We start from the raw sequence: 20,923 nt of genomic DNA on the forward strand, positions 1-20,923 counted from the left end.
CTACATGACATGACCCTACACTATTAATAGGCTATCATTACATGATTTCATGAAAAAAATCCACTCTCAATAACAGGGGAAAAACTCTCTCTTTAACCGAGATCGATACCACCTTCCATAAACTCTCATCTATTATACGATTATTTTCAGCCCTTTTAAGAGTAAACCACCGTTGAACTAGCCTTCTTCTACCCCTCCTTGTTCATATAAGCTATAATTTAGTGCATTGTATGTTGTTACCAACATCCATTGCTCCCACGCACGGCGCCCACTATCTGAAAAGAAAGTGGCGGAGGGAGCATAGCTTAGGCCTCTCCCGATAGCTAACCAGGATCTTTCTTTTTCCCCTTTGTTATCGTGCCACGTCGTTTTCTCACAACAATTATTCCCGAAAGGAAAAAGAAAATTTTGAATGGCATCTCGAGGTGGGTAAATTTCACTAAAGGACAAGTTTATGTTTTAATTATTTTAATTTTAAAAAATTATAAAATAATTATTGATTTATTCGAAAATTTTTATTTAAATCGTCATGTTGTTAAGTTTTTTTAAGTGCATGCAGTGTAAATAAAGAAAATCATATAGCAAAAATTTTAGCTGTCTAATAACTTAAATGAAAACTTTTAAATAATTTAGTGATTAATTTATAAAATTTTAAAGTTAAATAATTAATACATAAGCTTATTGACAATTTAGTGATGATTGCTAAATTTACCCTAATAATTATTACGAACAGCCGAAACCAATAGATATCCCAGGGAATCTTTTAGGCTCAAATAAACACTGTTTACTGTTCAGACCTCATGATTTCTAAAATTTCAACATAACGAGTGAAAGAAAATTTTAATATTAAAATTATATCTATAAAAAATTATTCAACAATTGAGTTAAAGTAATTTGTTTTGAGTTTAAGTTGAATATTTAAACATTTAATTTGTTAAATGCTTTAAATAAACATTTTACATGAGAATAATAAAAAAAATGAAAACATCGTTATCTTAATCTTTGTTACTTTGTTTAAAAGTTTAATGTACTTAGGGTAAGTTTGGATAGGTGGTACGTTTACCTGCGGTTAGTGTAAAAATAGTGGTGGTGGTTAGATTAGATACTGTAGTTGTCGAAACCATTTTTTGAAAAACAAAAATTTAGTTGTCGACTTTAAAAACAAAAATTGGAGTCGCCACCGATCATTGATTGAGGTGTGATCGGCTCACCTTAAAAACGATTTTGGTCTGCGAAATTTGAGAAAATAGGTTCGGGAGTTAGTTACGCACGAGGAAGGGTTAGCACCCTCGTAACACCCAAAATCGGTACCGAATTAATTGTTTAATGTCTTGGTGTTGAAAATTTTGAAAATTTTTTAAAAGATAACCTTTTACTTTGAATGAATTTAAAAATATGACACTCTAATTTCAAAGAAATAAAACGCGACACCTAGTAAGTTAGGGCGAACATTTTTAATCCTCAAAATTAAGCTTGTCTTTTAATTTTAAAACTCACACAGTTAAATATAATAATATTCAGTTATTTAGGTCAAATGAAGAAAATCGAAGTCCAGTAATTTAAGGCACAATTTCTCAAAATTCCAATTACCGAATATGACCTTTTGTTTTAGAAATTCTTATTTCGAGATAGTAAAATGTCATGACCAATAAGTTAGGACCTGACATTTTTGGATTCCCGAGAATAAGCTTTTGTTTGAAATTTGTGTGAATTTATTGCAAAATAAATACTTAGTTTTCTAAATTCATCGAAAAATAATCGCAATCCAGTAAGTTAGGACACTATCCTTCTCGAGAATCAAGAATGCCAAATATTTTGAAAATTTATAAAATATGATGATTTTGGCACTTTGACGAAACCAATATGTTTTCTTAAAAAAATGTTAATGCATGACATGAAACCATTACTTCAATTTAAATGATATATGTATATGTATATGTATTTACAAAATAAGATATGATATATAAGTAAATTTTAAACCATATTTTCACATTGAAGCTTAAATTAAATCATTGTTCTCACATTAGGACTTAATCTTTTTTGTTGAAGTTAGTCTTCAAACTTGACAATTGTTATCATATTGGGGTACGAACTTGACAATTTTTCTAATATCGAGACTTGAATTTTAGAGTTTTTAAGGACTAACTCGAACAAGAGAAGGTTTAAACCCTAATGTGAGAATAATCGCCAAGTTTATATTTTAATTTGGATTAAAAAAACTTAGACCTTAATGTGAGAACAATTATCAAATTCAGAGTTTAATTTGAAAAAAAAATTCAAATACTAATGTGAAAAAAAATTTAACCCTTTTAGATTTGGTCGGGACAATAATTACAACAAATTTGTTTGTCACATCTTTTTTTTAACATTTTTTTTCAGAGTTCACAAAACTTTTTTAAGTTTTAGTGTGGTTAAATTTTATTTTATTATAGAATCAATTTTTATTTATCTTTTATGTTTAATGAAAAAAATTAGAAATTAAAGTTTTACAACATGGTAGAACAATTAAAAATTGAATAATTTTATTGTAAGAATAAATTAATCCAAATATTTTGGACCAGTTAAAGTTTTTTCCTAAAGTAATTTAATTTAATAAACAAAAAAATTAAAATTCAATTAGCTTAATTATAATTTTAATCAAATTAAGTGGACTAATCAGTAATCAGATTCTGAGGACGGTAGCTACTCATACTACTGGCCAGACCGTAAACCACGTGTCATGTCATATCTAATTAATTTCTAAATTATTATTACGATCTAAGAAAAAAACACAATAGAGCATGACTGGTCACATCAATTGGTTTACTTTATAAATTAGTTGATCCACTAGTAATTTTTAATTTCTAAAATCGAATTTAAAATTCAACTATGGATTGAATTTATGTTATATTGTAATACTAATTTATTTTCAACAATGAACTTTTTAATAATTCTTTTCATTAGAAAGATAGAGGAATGATTATGTATTTTTTTAGAAATAATTATTTCATTAATGAATTATTGAGTTTTTTTTTAGTTTTGCAAATAAAATCGATAAATTATCAGATTTTTAAAAAATTTTAAACTCATAATTAAATTTTAAGTATTGTCACGTATTTCATTTTTTTATTATTTTAGAGAGGAGTATGTGCCCTTTTTTCTATTATTTTAGTTATAGATTTGATTTAAATAATATTTTAATAAGCAACTGGTATTGATGATTCTAGCATTTAATTAAGTTGGTCTATATGATATTATAAAAATTTATATTTAATATTTTTTAGTATTTGATAGATTGTTTTGAATTAAATTTTTATAGACAGTAAAAAAAAATTTAAATCCTAATACCGGTGAAAGATAATAGAAAATTAGAAATTAAAAAAAAAAATTGGAATGTCGTAAACAGTGACGAAGCAGTGCAAACAAATCACATCTGTTGTGTTTGGTAGCAATGACAGTGATCTTTATTTGTTGATATTTTTTAAATTTTTATAAAATTAATAATTTTTATAATTTAGCTAGATCTGCCATATCAAATTTTGATTAAATTAAAAATATTTAATTATTAATTGATATAAAAAACTTTTATCATTAAATATATAGAATAATATTTTTTATTGATAAAATAAAAAATAAAAATTTATATGCATAAAAATATAGTTATATTATTAAATCCAATAACCGAGTTTGAACTTTTATATATGTTTAAGATATTAATTTTTTTTATTCAAAAAAATATATTAAATATTTTTATACATTAATTATTTATATTATATATGTGAGAAAAAAATTCATATCACAATTTCTATTTAACTTGTTTAAATATTTTTGGTAGTGTTATTTTCTATGGTTAAATATGTCATAGGTTCCTTTACTCTTCACAAATTAAAATTGTAGTCCCTATATTTATTGTTTCTAATAATTTAGTCTTTCTACTTTTCAAAATTTAAAATTCAAGTTCAAATATTAACATTGTTAATGTTTTTTTAGATTAGTTGGTGCAACGTTTTGAAAACGAAAACTCACTTTGTAGCATTTTAACAAAAAAAGGATATTATAATGAACATGAGTTTAACAAAATAATCTTAATAACATTAACAATTGGACATGAATTTTGAAATCTGCAAAGTAGAGAGACTAAAATCCTAGACATAAAAGTACGAGGATTAAATTTTAAATTTACGAAGTATATAGGAACTTATGGTATATTTTAATTTCGGGTGAACTACTCCCAATATCACTAAATTATTAGTAAGTTAATCTTTTGTTCACTCAACTTCAAAAAGTTACAAAGTGATCACTGAACTATTCGAAAGTTTTCATTTAAGTCACTAGGCTATTAAGTTTTTTTCCCCCAAAGTCCAACTAGTGAGCTTCAAGCAGACAATTCGACTATTGGTACAATGGATCAATACCTATTGACAAGTAGAATAACAAGTTGACCTAACGATCAATGTTTGGAGATTAGAGAAGAAAACTGTTTGAATTTTGGTTCGCAGACTCGTGACGTTCAAAGTTGTTTAACGAAAAAAAAAACCAAACTATAGAAGAGAATGGGAAGAAGAGCTTTCGGTTGGTGTAGGAGATGCAAACAGAAAAGACAATACATAAACTATTTTAACAATCTAGTGACTTAAATGAAAATTTTTAAATAATTTAGTGACTATTTTGTACCTTTTTTAAAATTAAGTAATCAAAACATAAACTTATCAACAATTTAATGACATTAAGTGTAGTTACCTTTTAATTTTTTATCCTCTGGTACTTTTTATTATATATATATTTATATATATTGCATTTTATAATTATAAGGTATCCATTGTCGTTAGATCTACCTGCTAATTTAATTAAGTTTTAATACCTACGTTTTGTCGGCTTACAAAAGGACAATGATGTTGATAGTTTGTGGTTTCTTTATATTCATAACAAAGTTGAAATAGTACAACGAAATGTACTAAAATTTTAGGAATATTTATACTACATTAAAATCAATTTGACCTTTCATTGCTGTTTTTAGTGTTAGGCTCTACTGATTAACTTATTTAAATATTATAAAAATGTTAATATATATGGACATTTAAAAAAAATGAAATTTAAAATAAAAAGAGTTGTAAAATATGTAAGTAAATATATGGAGTCGACCTACTTGTGCAATCTTTCAGATTAATTTCTTTCAATATAATTCATATAAAAAATGAATTTATCTATTTTTGCCAATTTAAGAACGTAGGAAAGAAAGCATTAGAAAAAATATATACGTATAAATATTTATTTATTTTTGCCAATTTATTTCAAAGTTAATATATAATATTTAATTGAAGTAATTACCTGAGTTTATAACACTTACTTTTACTTCACGTCAACCATATTTTAATTTCTTCTCCTATCTCTGATATGACCGTCAAATCGACTTATCTACTATATTAATCATCGAATCGTCGCTTGAAGCTCGCTAGTTGAGCCATATAAAAATAACCCAATGACTTAAGTAAAAATTCTCAAATGGTTTTATGACTTGAATGAAAACTTTTAAATAGTTTAACGATCATTCTGTAACTTTTTAAAATTGACCAACCAAAACATAAACTTATTTATAATTTAGTGACCTTAAGTATAGTTTACCGTAAAATAAAATTAACAATCAAATCATAATTGCCCTCCAAACCTACCAATCTAACCAAACTCCACCTTATCTGATTTTACGAAAATTAAAAGTTTATATTCTTCTCCATAGAAGTATACACAAAAAAATTAGGGCAAAAATTAATGTTTGATACTAGAAATATTATTGAAAAGGAATTTGGATGCTCTCTCAAATTCCAAATGAAAAGGTTAAAATTTTATTTTAAAAAATTATAATTAAATTAAAATAATTAGATTAGTGATCAGAAATGATTCAGTATTTAGTAAGTTATGGTGAAGTGATATGGACGAGAATGTACAACATGTTTTTTTTTCTCAATAATGTGAATACTCCATCCTTAATTTGTATTTTAATATTTAAACTTATGATTGAATTAATATTATCAACTCAATTCAAAGATGATTAATTTTATAAAATAAAAATATTAGTATGGGATAGTGATGGGTGTCGAATCCACCAATATAAACCTACGCCTTAGTTTGCAAATTATGCAGTATAGGGAGTAGGGTCGATCCCTCAGAGACTGGTTTATTGTAAATTGTTGCTCGCTTGACCAGATTTATGTCGGCCCAGCTGTCGTGCCCAAGACGTTCGGGGGGATAAAAATTTGAAAACCTGAAATTAACAGAAAAATAACGTCAAAAGTAAAAGTTGAAAACAAAATAATAAAAACTGTGAAATAAATATTAAGAATAATTAATTAGAATGAGCTCAGCTTTAGGCGCGAATTTTCCTCGTCTTTGAACCGATCCTCGAAATTGGATGAACTCCTCTTTTCCAATAAGCTAGTTATAGCTACCAAGGACGCCTCGGACACCAACTATTCCTTGTGTAAATTAGTTATGGAACGTCCAATAACTAATTCTTACCGACCGAACAACCACGAAACGTTCGTGATTTAGAACTCCGGTAGCTTTGCGTTCTAGAAGAGCCTAGCTCGAACCAATGCCCTCAACCGCGTGGGACATTTAAATCCAGTTACTACTTCCCTTGACGGAACCAAATAGCAATCTCCACTTGGCACGCCAATGTGTTCACAGAAAACCGATTAGAAACGTTCCTTTCGGAATTCCAACTGTACGTCTAACCTCACTAAATCAAACGACGTCTTTTTTGACTTAGTGTTGATCTGACTTTATCAATAAATATGGCAAAACTAGTTGTGCATTCTCATAAATTAACTAGATTAATTACATAAAATATTTAACTTTAGCATTTAATTAGATTGTTTTTTTTATTTACATTTTTTAAATATTTTTATAAAAATATATTATATTTTTTAGAATTATACAGTCTATGTAGCCAATTGAGAGCAGAATAATTTGTAAATATTCTGATGAAAGCAGAAGGGAATCGAAACAGGCAAAGGATAAAAGAAATCATAGATTGGAGCTGGTATTATTTTATCGTAGTAAAAGGGCACCTTGCATATTTAAAAAATTTAAAAATATATATTATTTTTTCAAAAAATCACATATAAATTATTTTTGTTAAGGTATTTACTTGGGCGAGCCTATTAGCTAATCATCCACATTTTGTAGGGACATTAAATGATAGATACTGGCACAAATTTTAAAGCTGCTTCATATCTAGGGTGAGGATTGAACCCTTGACCACTAGTTAAGGTAGGAGAGATCCTGTGTTTATTTGAATATCATATATATAATTTCTCAAAATAAGGATTTTCAATATTATTTATTAAAAATTATTAAATTTTTTAATCCTTTGAGAGTTATAGATGTCGAGATAAGAAAAACACACACCGAGTGCTAAAATATTATGGGCGTCTAATTTTTTTTAATTTATTGTGAATTATCTGATTTGTTAAAATTTACAAATTAACTTCTATACTTTATTTTATTATAACTTTATCATTATATTTTTATAATATTATTAGTTAATTTAATTTATTAATACAGTTAATTATTTTAAATAATGTGAGATAATATAATATTTTTATAAGGAACTTAATCAATCAAAAAACTTAGATTCAACCAACTTACCACATTAACACTATAATAAAGACAATTACTCATGTTAAAAATTTAAAATTATTAAATATTAAATTATGCTAATTAAATAATATAAATTGTAATTTACATGACCAGACTGTATTTAGAAAAGAACAAGGTCAATTCCAGGTCCTTGAATTTAGGTGGCTACCAGGGCTCGTGCCTTAAAATAAATTTAGGTAGATTATTTATAATTTATAAAATTTTAAATTAATAATAATAAAATTATATTTTTATCTCCTTAAAAATAATAAAATATTAATTTAATTATTTAAAAATCATAAAAGTATAGATTATTAAAATAACGTAATTATATTTTTATTATTATAAAAATATATAAATTAATTCTGCCTCCAAAAAAATTATGACTTTACCTTATTTCTCTATGTTGTATTTCTAGATCCAGGGGCGAAGTCAAAACAAATTTTTAGAGGAGTCGAGTGAAATTTTAATTTTTTATAATCTATATATTATAATTTTTAAAGGATTAAATTAAAATTTTATAATTTTAGGGGGTCAAAATATAATTTTATCTTTATTAATTTAAATTTTTTTTTAAAAATGAGCACCTCCCAGCACCTGTATCCGCCTCTGAAATCCACCACTGCTTGAATTTCGAAATTAAACTCTAAATTCGAGATATAGAAAAATAATGATTAAATAAAAAAACTCCGAAAAAGTGTAAATTTTATAACGTTGAAAAGCATATGTGGTGTAATGATAGTTAATTACCTAATTAATATTTTAATAAAATAAAATATATGCCGAAAAGCGGGTTTCACTTGTCTAAGAGACCTAATTGTCTAATCGTAGCTACTCGACAAGAGAATAAATAAAAAAGTTGCTGGGTTTTTTCTTATAAAAACGTTCCACACACGTAACCAAAATATAGAGGTAAGTAACAATGTTTCGAATTAAAATTAAATTAATAAAAATATTGTTTTTAATTTTTTTCTCACATTAATTTCAGAATTTGATAGTTCTTGAACTTTAATTTTGTTAAGATAAAATAATGTAATACTTTAAAATTGTGATATATTGTCATTTTTGAGTATTTTTAAAGGATGACATGATACTCTAAGATTATATCATATCGTCATACTTTAATGGAATCTAAGTTTAATGACCAAATTAGAAAAAAATGTCAATTTTTAAAAAGAACATGGACATGAAAAAGAAACAGAGATCAAGTTGGGAAAAGTTGATAAGTTTAATGATTAAATGTTTTTTATAAACATGATTTAGATCTTGAAGTCACGGAGGACTTGGTTCAATATCAAGTTTGAGGTATTGAGAATTTTAAAATCTTATGTTCAAGTCTAGTATTTTAAAAATTATTATTATATTTTCTTGAAAAAATATATATTTTATATACTTTAAAAAATATTTATGTATTTTATATATTTTTTAGAATTTTTTAAAATTAGGATTAGATTGAGAATATTTATAAATTTTGAGGATTAATATTTTAAATTTATGACTAAATTGATATAATATGTAAAAGTTAAAAGTCAAATTTATTATTATATAATTTTTTAACTTTCACATAAACTTTTCATTTATGATTTTAATAGGAATTGCCAAAGTGATAAGGGGTTACTTAAAATGCAAATTTTTTATTTTGAGTTTCAAAAATAAACATTTTTAACAGTTGGAATTTGTATAGTTTATAAAAAAAAAAGTAAACAATAAAATAGTACAAATTTCTGAACGTAATAGAAAGACAAAGCCACACGCACCCAAATTTCGAAGAGACGTGAGCCATGGCGTCATCAAAATTCGATCTATCTCCCGTACCGAACATCATATCATAAAGCTTACCATGCGCGTGAAAAAAGAAATAAACATATTAAAATATTTATAAAAAATCATATGAACTTTAAATGAGATAATGAAATTTGAAAAATACATCATATGAAAACTAAATTATATGTATTTATTTATTTTGATAAATTATAATAACAGGATAAATCTCGATTAATAAATACGATTAATTTGACTTAAACTTAAGTCACATTTGAGGTGGTGAACACCCGAATCATCAGGTTATCATATGGTGTTTATTTTGTCAGGAGTAAATCTAGGGGGCCAGTAAGATCCCTGGCCCACTCAAAATTCATTTTGACCCTTTAAATTTTTTAAAGTTTAGCTCATAAAAATAAAAAAAAAAAATTAATCTTTTAAAAATTATATTTTTACTATTGTAAAAATTATAAATTAATTTTGGTCCTTAAATTTTTTTTAACTTTGCCGTTGCATTTTGAGTATTTATGTTGTTGTATAATATATTTATTTTAATAATTTTTACAAGTCAATCGAATTACATATGAAGTGACGTAAAAATCTATTGGGATTTGGAATTATAATATTATCAACGGAGGAAATAAGGAAATAAGAAAATTAATTTTCATGGCTCACGTGATAAACTCTTTTTGGTAAATTGTATTATTTTTATGTGGTACTTAAATTTTATTATTTTTTCAAACTGATATCTAAATTATACTTTTTTTTTACTCAATCATTAAATATTACTTGTTGCGATCTGAAATTCGTTTAAATTATCTGAAATAATTTCATAAATCTTTTTATAAACAGGAGTCACAGAAACAACTTTTCTCTGTCAATAGATATTGACATGATGTCTTCTTCTTCTTTGTGCTTGCTATTTGTTCGTTCCTAACACGTACCCTTCAAACTGCAAGTCATATGCAAATAAACTAATCAACAATTTTAATCTTTCTTTTCTTCTTCTTCTCCTTCTTACTTTTCTAGTGAGAAAAACGAAGCTTAGAAACCAAATCCTAAATAAACTTGTTTTGCAGTTCGACAAGGCATTTTTTCTGACTAGATTCTGGGTTTCTTCTGATCACTTCACCAGTTCACTGGTTAGTTTTTTTTTTAATGTTTTATGTTTATATCATTGGGAAGACAAAAATGGGTGTTTTTTTGGGTGCATTTACTTCATTCATCATTTGTTTCTAATGCATCTTTTACTTATCCCACGTTGAGTATTTGCCTTACATTTATTTTAACGAACAGTTTATATTCTTTTCATGTCTTGGGTGTTTTTTTTTCTAAAGGGTCGTGTAGGTTTTTACTTTAAATTAAATTATATTTTATGGGGTTTGAATGTCCTTCAAACCTCTTTCCACTGCTAAAGATTGCTCCATGTTCTCTTGAAACTTTAAAGACCCTTTATTTTTTTACCTTCACTTTCTGCTTTAGTGGGACAGTTGGACTGAATTGCTTGTTTAACTTTTTAGAATTTTATTTGACAAAGTAATTAACCTTTTATATGGAATAAAGTTTTTTTCCCTTTTATATGATTGATGTTTTGATGATCTTATGTATTGTTATAGTTCTGATAATAACATATGGAGTTTTTGAGCAATATTCAGGTTTGAATACAAGAGCAAGATGGAGGATTTATGGACTATGTTTTGTGGGGAATCTGATTGTTCAGATAGATATGGAAAGCCCTGTGATTCGGCTTTGTGGCATTTCATTAATCCTTCTTCCTGCATTAATCAGTCCATGATAATTTGTTTCGATATCCTCCTATTACTAATGCTCTTGTTCAACATGATTCAGAAACCATCACCGAAAACAGTTGGCATCCCTGCGCGCTTTCGAAACCGTTCTTCTTTGCAAATAGCTTCTGCTATTGTTAACGGTGGTATTGGATTGGTGTACTTGTGCTTTGGCATTTGGATTTTGGAAGAGAAGTTGAGGAAAACACAAACTGTTTTGCCTTTGAATTGGTGGGTGCTGGCGCTGTTTCAGGGTTCCACATGGTTATTGGTGGGTTTAACTGTGAGCCTCAGGGGTAACCAGTTTCGTAGGACACCGATTCAATTACTGTCAATTCTCGCTATCATATATGCAGTAATAGTTTGTGTGTTGTCCCTTTTTGCTGTTATTCTGAGCGGAATAGTGAAGACAAAAATATTTTTGGATGCTCTGTCATTACCTGGAGCCATATTGTTGCTGTTTTGTGCTTACAAGGGATATAAGTATGGAGATGGTGATCAGAAAACAGATGAAAGTGACCTTTATGACCATTTAGTTGCTGAGGCCAATGGTAGTACCGAAGATGATAAAACCGTGCAGGTTACCCCATTTGCTACGGCTGGATGCTTTAGCAAATTCTCCTTTTGGTGGTTGAATCCTTTGATGAAGAAAGGTAGGGAGAAGACTTTGACCGAAGAAGATATGCCCAAGTTAAGTGAGGCGGAGAGAGCTGACAGCTGCTACTTGTTGTTCTTGGAGCTATTGAACAAGCAAAAGCAAGCCAACCCATCATCACAGCCATCCATTTTGAAGACCATAATAATATGCCACTGGAGAGAGATTCTTGTGTCTGGATTTTTTGCTTTTCTTAAGATACTCACGCTGTCCGCAGGTCCTCTGATCCTTAACTCTTTCATTTTGGTAGCTGAGGGACATGAAAGTTTTGAATATGAAGGCTATGTATTGGCCATATCACTCTTCTGTGCAAAATGTATAGAATCCCTGTCACAAAGACAGTGGTATTTTCGAGTCAGACTAATTGGTCTAAAAATAAGGTCTTTACTCACAGCAGCTATATATAAGAAGCAACTGAGATTATCCAATGCTGCAAGGTCAATGCACTCGAGTGGTGAGATAACAAATTATGTTACTGTGGATGCTTATAGGATCGGTGAATTTCCTTTCTGGTTCCATCAGACATGGACAACAAGCCTTCAGCTGTGCATCGCTCTAGTGATTCTCTTCCGTGCAGTGGGACTAGCCACGTTTGCAGCCCTAGTTGTTATCATCCTCACTGTCATATGCAATGCTCCACTGGCCAAGTTACAGCACAAGTTTCAAAGAAATTTGATGGTTTCACAAGATGAGAGACTTAAGGCTAGTTCTGAGGCTCTTATAAACATGAAGGTGCTGAAGCTATATGCATGGGAGAGCCATTTTAAGAAAGTTATAGAAAAATTAAGGGCTGTGGAATACAAGTGGTTACAAGCAGTGCAGTTGCGAAAAGCATATAATAGTTTTCTGTTTTGGTCTTCCCCTGTTTTGGTCTCTGCTGCTACCTTTGGGGCATGTTATTTCTTGAATATTCCTCTGCATGCTAGTAATGTCTTCACTTTTGTGGCCACACTTCGTCTTGTCCAGGATCCTATTAGAGCTATACCTGATGTTATTGGGATAGTTATTCAAGCAAAGGTGGCATTTGCTCGTGTTTTGAAGTTCCTTGAGGCACCAGAGCTGCAGAGTGGAAATGTCCGGAAAAAACGCCATATGGAGAATGGCGACTTAGCCATTTCTATTAAATCAGGAGGGTTTTCCTGGGAAGAGAATGCTTCAAAACCCACTCTAAGGGACATAACTTTAGAGGTTAGGATGGGGGAAAAAGTGGCTGTATGTGGAGAAGTTGGCTCCGGTAAATCAACCTTGTTGGCCGCAATACTTGGAGAAGTTCCTAACGTCCAAGGATCTGTAAGTCATAAAACTTTAGCCTTTTCTCGTAGAATATCATTTCTTTTCATTGTAGCTTAAGAGTGTATAGTTTTTCTGCTTGTAATTTGCTCCATTGTCCAACGTACAGATTCAAGTATTTGGAAAGATTGCCTATGTTTCTCAAACAGCCTGGATCCTGACAGGAACGATACAAGATAACATATTATTTGGATCTGCCATGGATAAGCAACGATATGAAGAAACGCTTGAAAGGTGTTCCTTGGTGAAGGACCTTGAATTATTTCCGTATGGTGATCAAACTGAAATTGGTGAAAGAGGAGTCAATCTTAGTGGTGGCCAGAAGCAACGAATTCAACTTGCTCGCGCTCTCTATCAGGATGCTGATATATATCTCTTGGATGATCCATTCAGTGCTGTGGACGCTCACACTGCTACAAGTTTATTTAATGTAACCAAAATCTACCATCACCTAGCAATTCTTTTTTGTTATCAACTTATGTCAAAGCTGACTTAGACTGTTTCAGGAATATGTTATGGAAGCACTTGCGTCAAAGGCAGTTTTGCTTGTGACTCATCAAGTTGATTTCCTACCTGCTTTTGATTCTGTTTTGGTTAGTATATATTCCTAGACTATGTAGGATTATCTTTTCTGTGCTCTCTGTGAACATTCTATCATCTCTTTTTCTCAACAATCTTTTTTCTTCTAATGTTGATTTTATTCTCAGTTAATGTCAGACGGGGAGATCCTTCAAGCAGCTTCTTATCACCATTTATTAGCTTCTAGTCAAGAATTTCAGGACCTTGTTCATGCACACAAAGAAACTGCCGGGGGTGGAAGAGCTGCTGAAGTTAACCCTGCCAAGGGACATGGAACATCCACTACAGAGATCAAGAAGAGTTATGTGGAAAAAGAGTTTAAAGAACCGGTGGGCGACCAACTGATCAAGCAAGAAGAAAGGGAAAAAGGAGATACGGGGCTTAAGCCGTACTTACAGTACCTCAATCAAAACAAAGGCTTTGTGTTCTTCTTCCTTTCTACTTTCTTTCACCTTTTGTTTGTGTGTGGTCAAATAGCACAGAACTCTTGGATGGCTGCCAATGTTGATAATCCTAATGTTAGCTCGTTGAAATTGATCACGGTTTACTTGGCAATTGGAGTTTTCTCAACTCTATTGTTGCTATCTAGATCTCTTTTCACAGTTACCTTGGGTATGAGATCTTCAAGATCTCTATTTTCGCAGCTACTAAATTCCCTTTTCCGTGCTCCTATGTCATTTTATGACTCCACTCCTCTTGGAAGAATATTAAGTCGGGTAAGCTTCTCACTTGCTGAATATTGATATAACAGTTAACTGAAAATGATAGGTGTAACTCATATTTATACCTTTTGATTTTCAATCAGGTTTCTGTTGATCTGAGCATTGTTGATCTTGATGTACCATTCAGCTTAATATTTGCTTTTGTGGCTACCTTAAATACTTATAGCAATCTTGGAGTCCTGGCTGTTGTTACCTGGCAAGTCCTATTTGTTTCGGTACCAATGATCTATTTAACGATTCGCTTACAGGTAACTCGACAACTATCTGCGTTGGAATATGACAAATTCAAGTCGTTGTTGCTTAAATTCAAAAAGTTTCATGGTTGTATGCAGAACTATTACTTTTCCGCTGCAAAAGAGTTGATGAGGATAAATGGCACAACTAAATCCTTGGTTGCAAACCATCTGGCTGAGTCAATAGCAGGAGCCGTCACAATAAGGGCTTTTGAAGAGGAAGAACGGTTCTTTGCTACGAGCCTTGACCTCATTGACACTAATGCTAGTCCTTTCTTCCACAGTTTTACAGCAAATGAATGGTTGATTCAGCGGTTAGAGACACTTAGTGCGTTTGTTCTGGCCTCTGCTGCACTCTGCATGGTTTTGCTTCCTCCTGGGACTTTCAGTTCCGGTTAGTATAAGGAACTCTTACTTGCTTATACTGATTCAAGAATCTCACATAGATAAATACTTTTAGGAGAAACATTCATTTAGTAATATTAAGCTACCGTTTTTCCATAAAAATCAGTGAAAAATACTCGTGTTATTGCAGGATTCATCGGCATGGCTCTTTCTTATGGCCTTTCGTTGAATATGTCTCTTGTGTTTTCAATTCAAAACCAGTGCACCATAGCGAATTATATCATTTCTGTAGAAAGGCTTAACCAATACATGGATATACCAAGTGAAGCCCCTGAAGTGATAGAGGAGAATCGTCCTCCATCCAATTGGCCTGCTGTGGGTAAAGTTGAGATCCGTGATTTGCAGGTATAATTTTTCTTTGCATATACATAACATCATCTACTTGCATCAGTAATACTTAGAAAAATTCATTTGAACAGATCAGATATCGACCGGATGCACCATTAGTTCTTCGAGGAATCAGTTGCACATTTCAAGGAGGGCACAAAATCGGTATTGTTGGTCGAACTGGCAGTGGGAAGACAACTCTTATCAGTGCTTTATTCCGTCTGGTTGAGCCTGCCGGAGGGAAGATTTTAGTTGATGGCATTGACATCTGTACTATTGGCCTACACGATCTGAGGTCACGTTTCGGAATAATACCTCAGGATCCTACCCTTTTTAATGGAACTGTGAGATACAATTTGGATCCTCTATCCCAACATACTGACCAGGAGATATGGGAGGTAAATTTCATCCCCCGTTTTTTTTTTTCTTTGTCAAGAATTGCTTCCTGTTGATGCTAAAGTATTCTAGATTAACTGATTTTTCATCTGCATTTGAAGGTTCTTGACAAGTGTCAACTTCGAGAAGCCGTTCAGGAAAAAGAAGATGGACTGGACTCCTTAGGTAAACTATCTGAAACCTGATTATTGTTGTATGCTTGCTTATTCACTTTATAGCGATACTATTTACTGAAAAAAAAACCAATTGGTCATTCAGTTGTGGAAGATGGATTGAATTGGAGCATGGGGCAAAGGCAATTATTTTGTTTGGGGCGTGCTCTCTTGAGGAGAAGTCGAGTATTGGTGCTCGATGAAGCTACTGCATCAATTGATAACGCAACGGACTTGATTTTACACAAAACCATTCGCACCGAATTCGCAGATTGTACTGTCATTACAGTTGCACACAGGATACCGACAGTTATGGATTGCACAATGGTATTGGCGATCAGCGATGGTGAGTTTCATTAAAATGCTGACCTGAGAAGTGACCTTTACATATCAATTACTTTGCACTGCATGCAGCTCTGAGAATCGGCTTTTAAGCGAATGAATGTTTTTTCCTTTTTTGTATTTCAGGCAAACTCGTGGAATATGACGAGCCAACAAAATTGATACAGAGAGAAGGCTCATTGTTCGGGCAACTCGTGCAGGAATACTGGTCCCATTATCATTCTGCAGAGTCGCATTGAAGTTTGCAATTTCCCCGTAACCGAAACTCGCTTTCACCCCCTCCCTCCCTTTGCTTGGTTGAAAGAAGGGAAAATAAGTAGGATGTGTGGATCAAATATGTTATTGGGTTTTAGGGGGAGCATAAGTTCTTGTTTCAGAGGAACCACAATACGAGACAAGGGGAAGCTGGAGCAAGCAGAAGAGAAGATGACATTTCAAGAGATCAATTATGGGTCTTTTAGCATCATTATTCCTTGTTTCTCAAAGCAATGATTGTTAATTTTGCCTTGTCTTTTCATTTTGAAACAATATGTAATTTTGAATAGCTAAAGCTGAGTTATTCATTAGAACTCAATATATATATATCTGTGTGTGTGTGTGTTTGAGCTACAGTTTATTTTATTTAATTTTTATTACTTCCTCTAATTGAGTTAATTTCACTTAATTTGTAAAACCAAATTTGATATAAAGAAAGCAAGGTAATAATTAAAGAAGGATGTCTAACAAAATTTTAATGAGGCAATGCTCTGCCAAAAGCTTTTCTATTAGGTTTGTAGCATATAAACTATATTATTTTAGGTCTAATATTGAATTTCATCATTTTATTTTACTAAAATGGAGAAATCAATACTCTTTTATTTTGATATAATTTGATTTTTTTTACTTTACGAAAATTGAAAAATTATTGATAAATATGTAAAATTGAATGGCTTTTTTTTTTTGCTAATTTATTAGCTAAAATTTGTGGTATTGTTAATAATATTCCCCTACTCTTGTACAAATATTTACCCTGTTTTTACGTCAAACAAAATATAAGTAAAGCACTGGCATTTACATTACAATTTTGAGGTAAGGTGTTAATATTAGAATTCAAATCTTGGATCTTGAGATACCAACATTGACGACTTTTAGCATATTAAACTCCTAGAGCATTGTAAAACACCAGATTCACTCGTCAATTCTTTAACAAACATAGCATTGACAACCTTAAAATTCTGTTCTTGGCTATAGTTAGGCTTCGCCCCACCTACACCAGTTTGCTTGTTGAAAGATGCTCCATTTTTTAATACATCCCCTACTGAATAAAATTTCCATAAACCTTTCTCTCCTTTTCTCCACGTTACCTCTTTGTTTCCAACATCATTCGGAGCAACAAAAAAATTGGCTTCGCTCTTTATGCTGGGGCTCATGCTTCCACCAATAGCGTATTGCTCCCATCCTTGGTAGAAATTGTTCGCTACGTGTGCATATCCATGACGAACTCTGCAGTGTAATTTAATATATAATAATTTCAGATAATTCAAGTAAATATGCATTAAAAAATATGGAGCTCATGGATCCAGAACTATTATTTACCTTGGCATTCTTTGGTTGCAATTAGGTCCGAAATGGTTGAAAATGACGGTGACCATCATGTTTCTGTCTCTCAAATGACCGTCATCGTGTCCGAGGAGCATGACTTTATCTTGGTTCCTAAACCAATTGTTCGACACGGTGACATTGGTGGAACCACGAGTGACATCAAGGAGACCGTCTTGACACTCGTACAATGTGTTATGATCGATCCACACTTTTCTCGCAGTGACTAATCTTATAGCATCTCCGTCCATTTGGCCTAAGGGGATCACCTTTGCGTTTGGACCCATCACAGTGCTAGGTGGTTGGGCCCTGCAATGGTGGATGCGAAGCCCATGGATGATTATATCGGTCACTTGGTACACCAACAGGCACCCCGCGCCAGTTATGTGGACATTGACGCCACGACCGTCGATGGCGGTGAAGCTACTTAAGAGAAGTGGTCTTTGGAGTGTGATGGTCATGCTGTTTTTGAATGTGATCCATACTTTTCCTTTGATCATTGTGGTTCCGTAACGAAGGGTCCCTGATTTAGGACTCAAAGGGTCATCGGAAAGATCGGTAACCTTGTACTTCACAACGTCTTTGCCAATGTTGTTGATCATTTTGCCGGCAAAACCGACGGAGCATTTGGCCAATTGTTGTCGTTGACTCCGCCAAAGAGGGTTCCCTCTCCAGCATTTATCGATTACATTCATATTAGCCATATTAGCCAAACTCGAACTAATACTTGCCATTAGAATGACCATGAAAAGGGCCAATGTGAAGCACCATGATAATGTTGTAGCCATTGTTGTACTCTTTTTTTTCTTGAGTGGAAGGTGAGAGAATAAGGAGAATTATTGATGGATTTATACAGCAAAAAAATTGCCAAATTTAGGTTAAAAAATTTGTTCATAATGTTACAAGGTGAATGTCATTGCTGTTTTTATCGGATACCAATAGTTTGGGCTGCTTTGTTAGTAACTTCATTTTTATGGAGACAAAAAAAGTGTTCGTTTGTTTATTTTTGGTAAAATTCTGCTATTAATGTTTATACTTTGCATAAATTGCATATTTAATCTTGTACTGAGTGTATTCTAATTTAAGGTGTGTTTGATAAATTAAAAAATTTAACTGCTGAAAAATTAAGTGTTGGGTTTTTTACTGTTAAATTTTATAAGTTTTGAATTTATATTAGAAAATTGTTTGGTAAATTAGTAAATATAACTACTAAATATAATTATGTGGTTTGATAAAAATAAATATTAAATATTAAATTTTAATATTATTAATATAATATTTTATAATATTTTGTATTTTTTTGGATAAAAGATAAATATGCTAATTTAAATATATATTTTAAAAGAATAATATATGTCATTTTTTAATAAAATAAAATAAACGTAATATTTTCTATATTAAGTGATAGATATCTACCTACTTATCTAATTCAAAACTTATTTTTTTTGAGAATTTTATATTAATTAAATAATTAAAATGATTATCAAACACATTAAAAATATTAAATTTAAAAATTTTCATTTTCAATGGTTTATCAAACATACCCTTAAGCTATGCTTGATAAGTTGAAAAAATTAAGTGCTAAAAAAAACTAAATGTTGAAAAAATAAGTGTTGAATTTAAGTTATAAAATATGTTTAGTATTTTATTTAAAATTAAATATTTTATATAATTAAATTGTTTGATAAATGATAATATAAAATAAAAAAAACATTCAATTTATTTCTCTATTAACTAATAAGTAGGTCCCTATCTACTTATCATTTTCTATACTTTTTTGTAGGAAGAAAAATCTATCTACTAGTTTTCATTATGGGTTATCAAACCTATTTAAAATTTAATTTTCTGTTGATTGGTTTTTTTTTAACATTTTATCAACCTTAGTTTCAATCATGAACCGAACATTGGACGCTAAATTTGTTATGTTATATTTTGCTATTTTAGAAATCTTACGCGATAATAAATATTATCACATGTGTAATATTATGTCAACTCGCTATTTTCACATAATACTCACAAAAATGTCACATTATTTTAGTTAATGGACTTAACGGCTACCATTTGAATCAAGATTGAAATTTAAAAATTCAAAAATGTATAGAAACTAAAAATAATTAAATTGGATAATAAAGACTAAATCCATAACTTACACATAGTATGAGACTAATAGCAAAATTAGAACTAATGGATTTAAATGTTACCGTTTGTGTTAGGACTAAAATTTCAAAATTCAAAAAAGTATAGAATTAAAATTGACCAAATTAAAATATAAGGACTAATTTGTAACTTATGCATAGTATAAGGAGTAGTGACATAATTGGATTTTTTACATTGTTTTTGGATGAATTACACTCAAGGTCACTAAACTATTAGTAAGTTTATGTTTTGGTCACCCAACTTCAAAATGTCACAAAATGATCACTAAACTATTTGAAAGTTATAATTTAAGTTATTGGGTTATTAAAATCATTGTTGTATGACTTTAAACATTACAATCTATAAATCAAAATCCAAAATATCCAAATTCAAAAAAATAACTAGATTTAAGCCCCCCGAAACCCAATTTCTACCAACTTTTTTTGGGTACATTTTCCATTGTAGAATAAAAGTTGATATCTAGAATAATAATATTCCCCCTTCTCTTCTATAAATATCCATCTTGCATTTACATAAAACAAAATACAAGCCAAGCTTAATTCAAATAATCAGTACGAAGTAATTATTGATTTTTTCCTTCTCATATAGGCTTTTTAGCAATTTTTTAATTAAACCTTACATTACAATTTAAAAAAGGTATTAACATCGAGACTCAATTTTTGGATCTTAAAATGTCAATACAGACAACAATTTTTAGCATGTAAAACTTTTGGAGCATTGTAAAATACCAGATGCACTTGTCAATTCTTTAACAGACACAACAATTTCAACCTTAAAATCTTGTTCTTGGTTATAATTAGGCTTCGCTCCACCTACTCCTGTTTGCTTAATAAAAGATGCTCCATTTTTTAAAACATCCCCCACCGAATAAAATTTCCATAAACCTTTCTCCCTTTTTCTCCACGTTACCTCTTTGTTTCCA

The 20,923-nt window shown here is 30.5% G+C and overlaps 2 protein-coding genes across 2 annotated transcripts; one reads left to right on the forward strand and one right to left on the reverse strand.

Moving 5' to 3' along the window:
* Positions 1-11,033: 11,033 nt before the first annotated feature.
* LOC107944636 (ABC transporter C family member 10) lies at positions 11,034-16,875 on the forward strand. Its single transcript, XM_016878446.2, has 11 exons — positions 11,034-13,110; positions 13,220-13,540; positions 13,617-13,703; positions 13,818-14,405; positions 14,495-14,659; positions 14,744-15,038; positions 15,180-15,394; positions 15,469-15,774; positions 15,874-15,937; positions 16,031-16,270; positions 16,393-16,875. Exons 1-11 carry the CDS (start codon positions 11,053-11,055, stop codon positions 16,503-16,505), a joined length of 4,452 nt encoding a protein of 1,483 aa, XP_016733935.2. The 5' UTR covers positions 11,034-11,052; the 3' UTR covers positions 16,506-16,875.
* Positions 16,876-17,286: 411 nt separating this feature from the next.
* On the reverse strand, positions 17,287-18,641 carry LOC107944635 (probable pectate lyase 4). Its single transcript, XM_016878445.2, has 2 exons — positions 17,842-18,641; positions 17,287-17,748 (listed from the first exon to the last, which is right to left on the reverse strand). Exons 1-2 carry the CDS (start codon positions 18,630-18,632, stop codon positions 17,394-17,396), a joined length of 1,146 nt encoding a protein of 381 aa, XP_016733934.2. The 5' UTR covers positions 18,633-18,641; the 3' UTR covers positions 17,287-17,393.
* Between the last annotated feature and the right edge of the window lie 2,282 nt (positions 18,642-20,923).

This window comes from Gossypium hirsutum, chromosome D12, assembly GCF_007990345.1.
Source record: "Gossypium hirsutum isolate 1008001.06 chromosome D12, Gossypium_hirsutum_v2.1, whole genome shotgun sequence".
Lineage (NCBI taxonomy): Eukaryota > Viridiplantae > Streptophyta > Magnoliopsida > Malvales > Malvaceae > Gossypium > Gossypium hirsutum.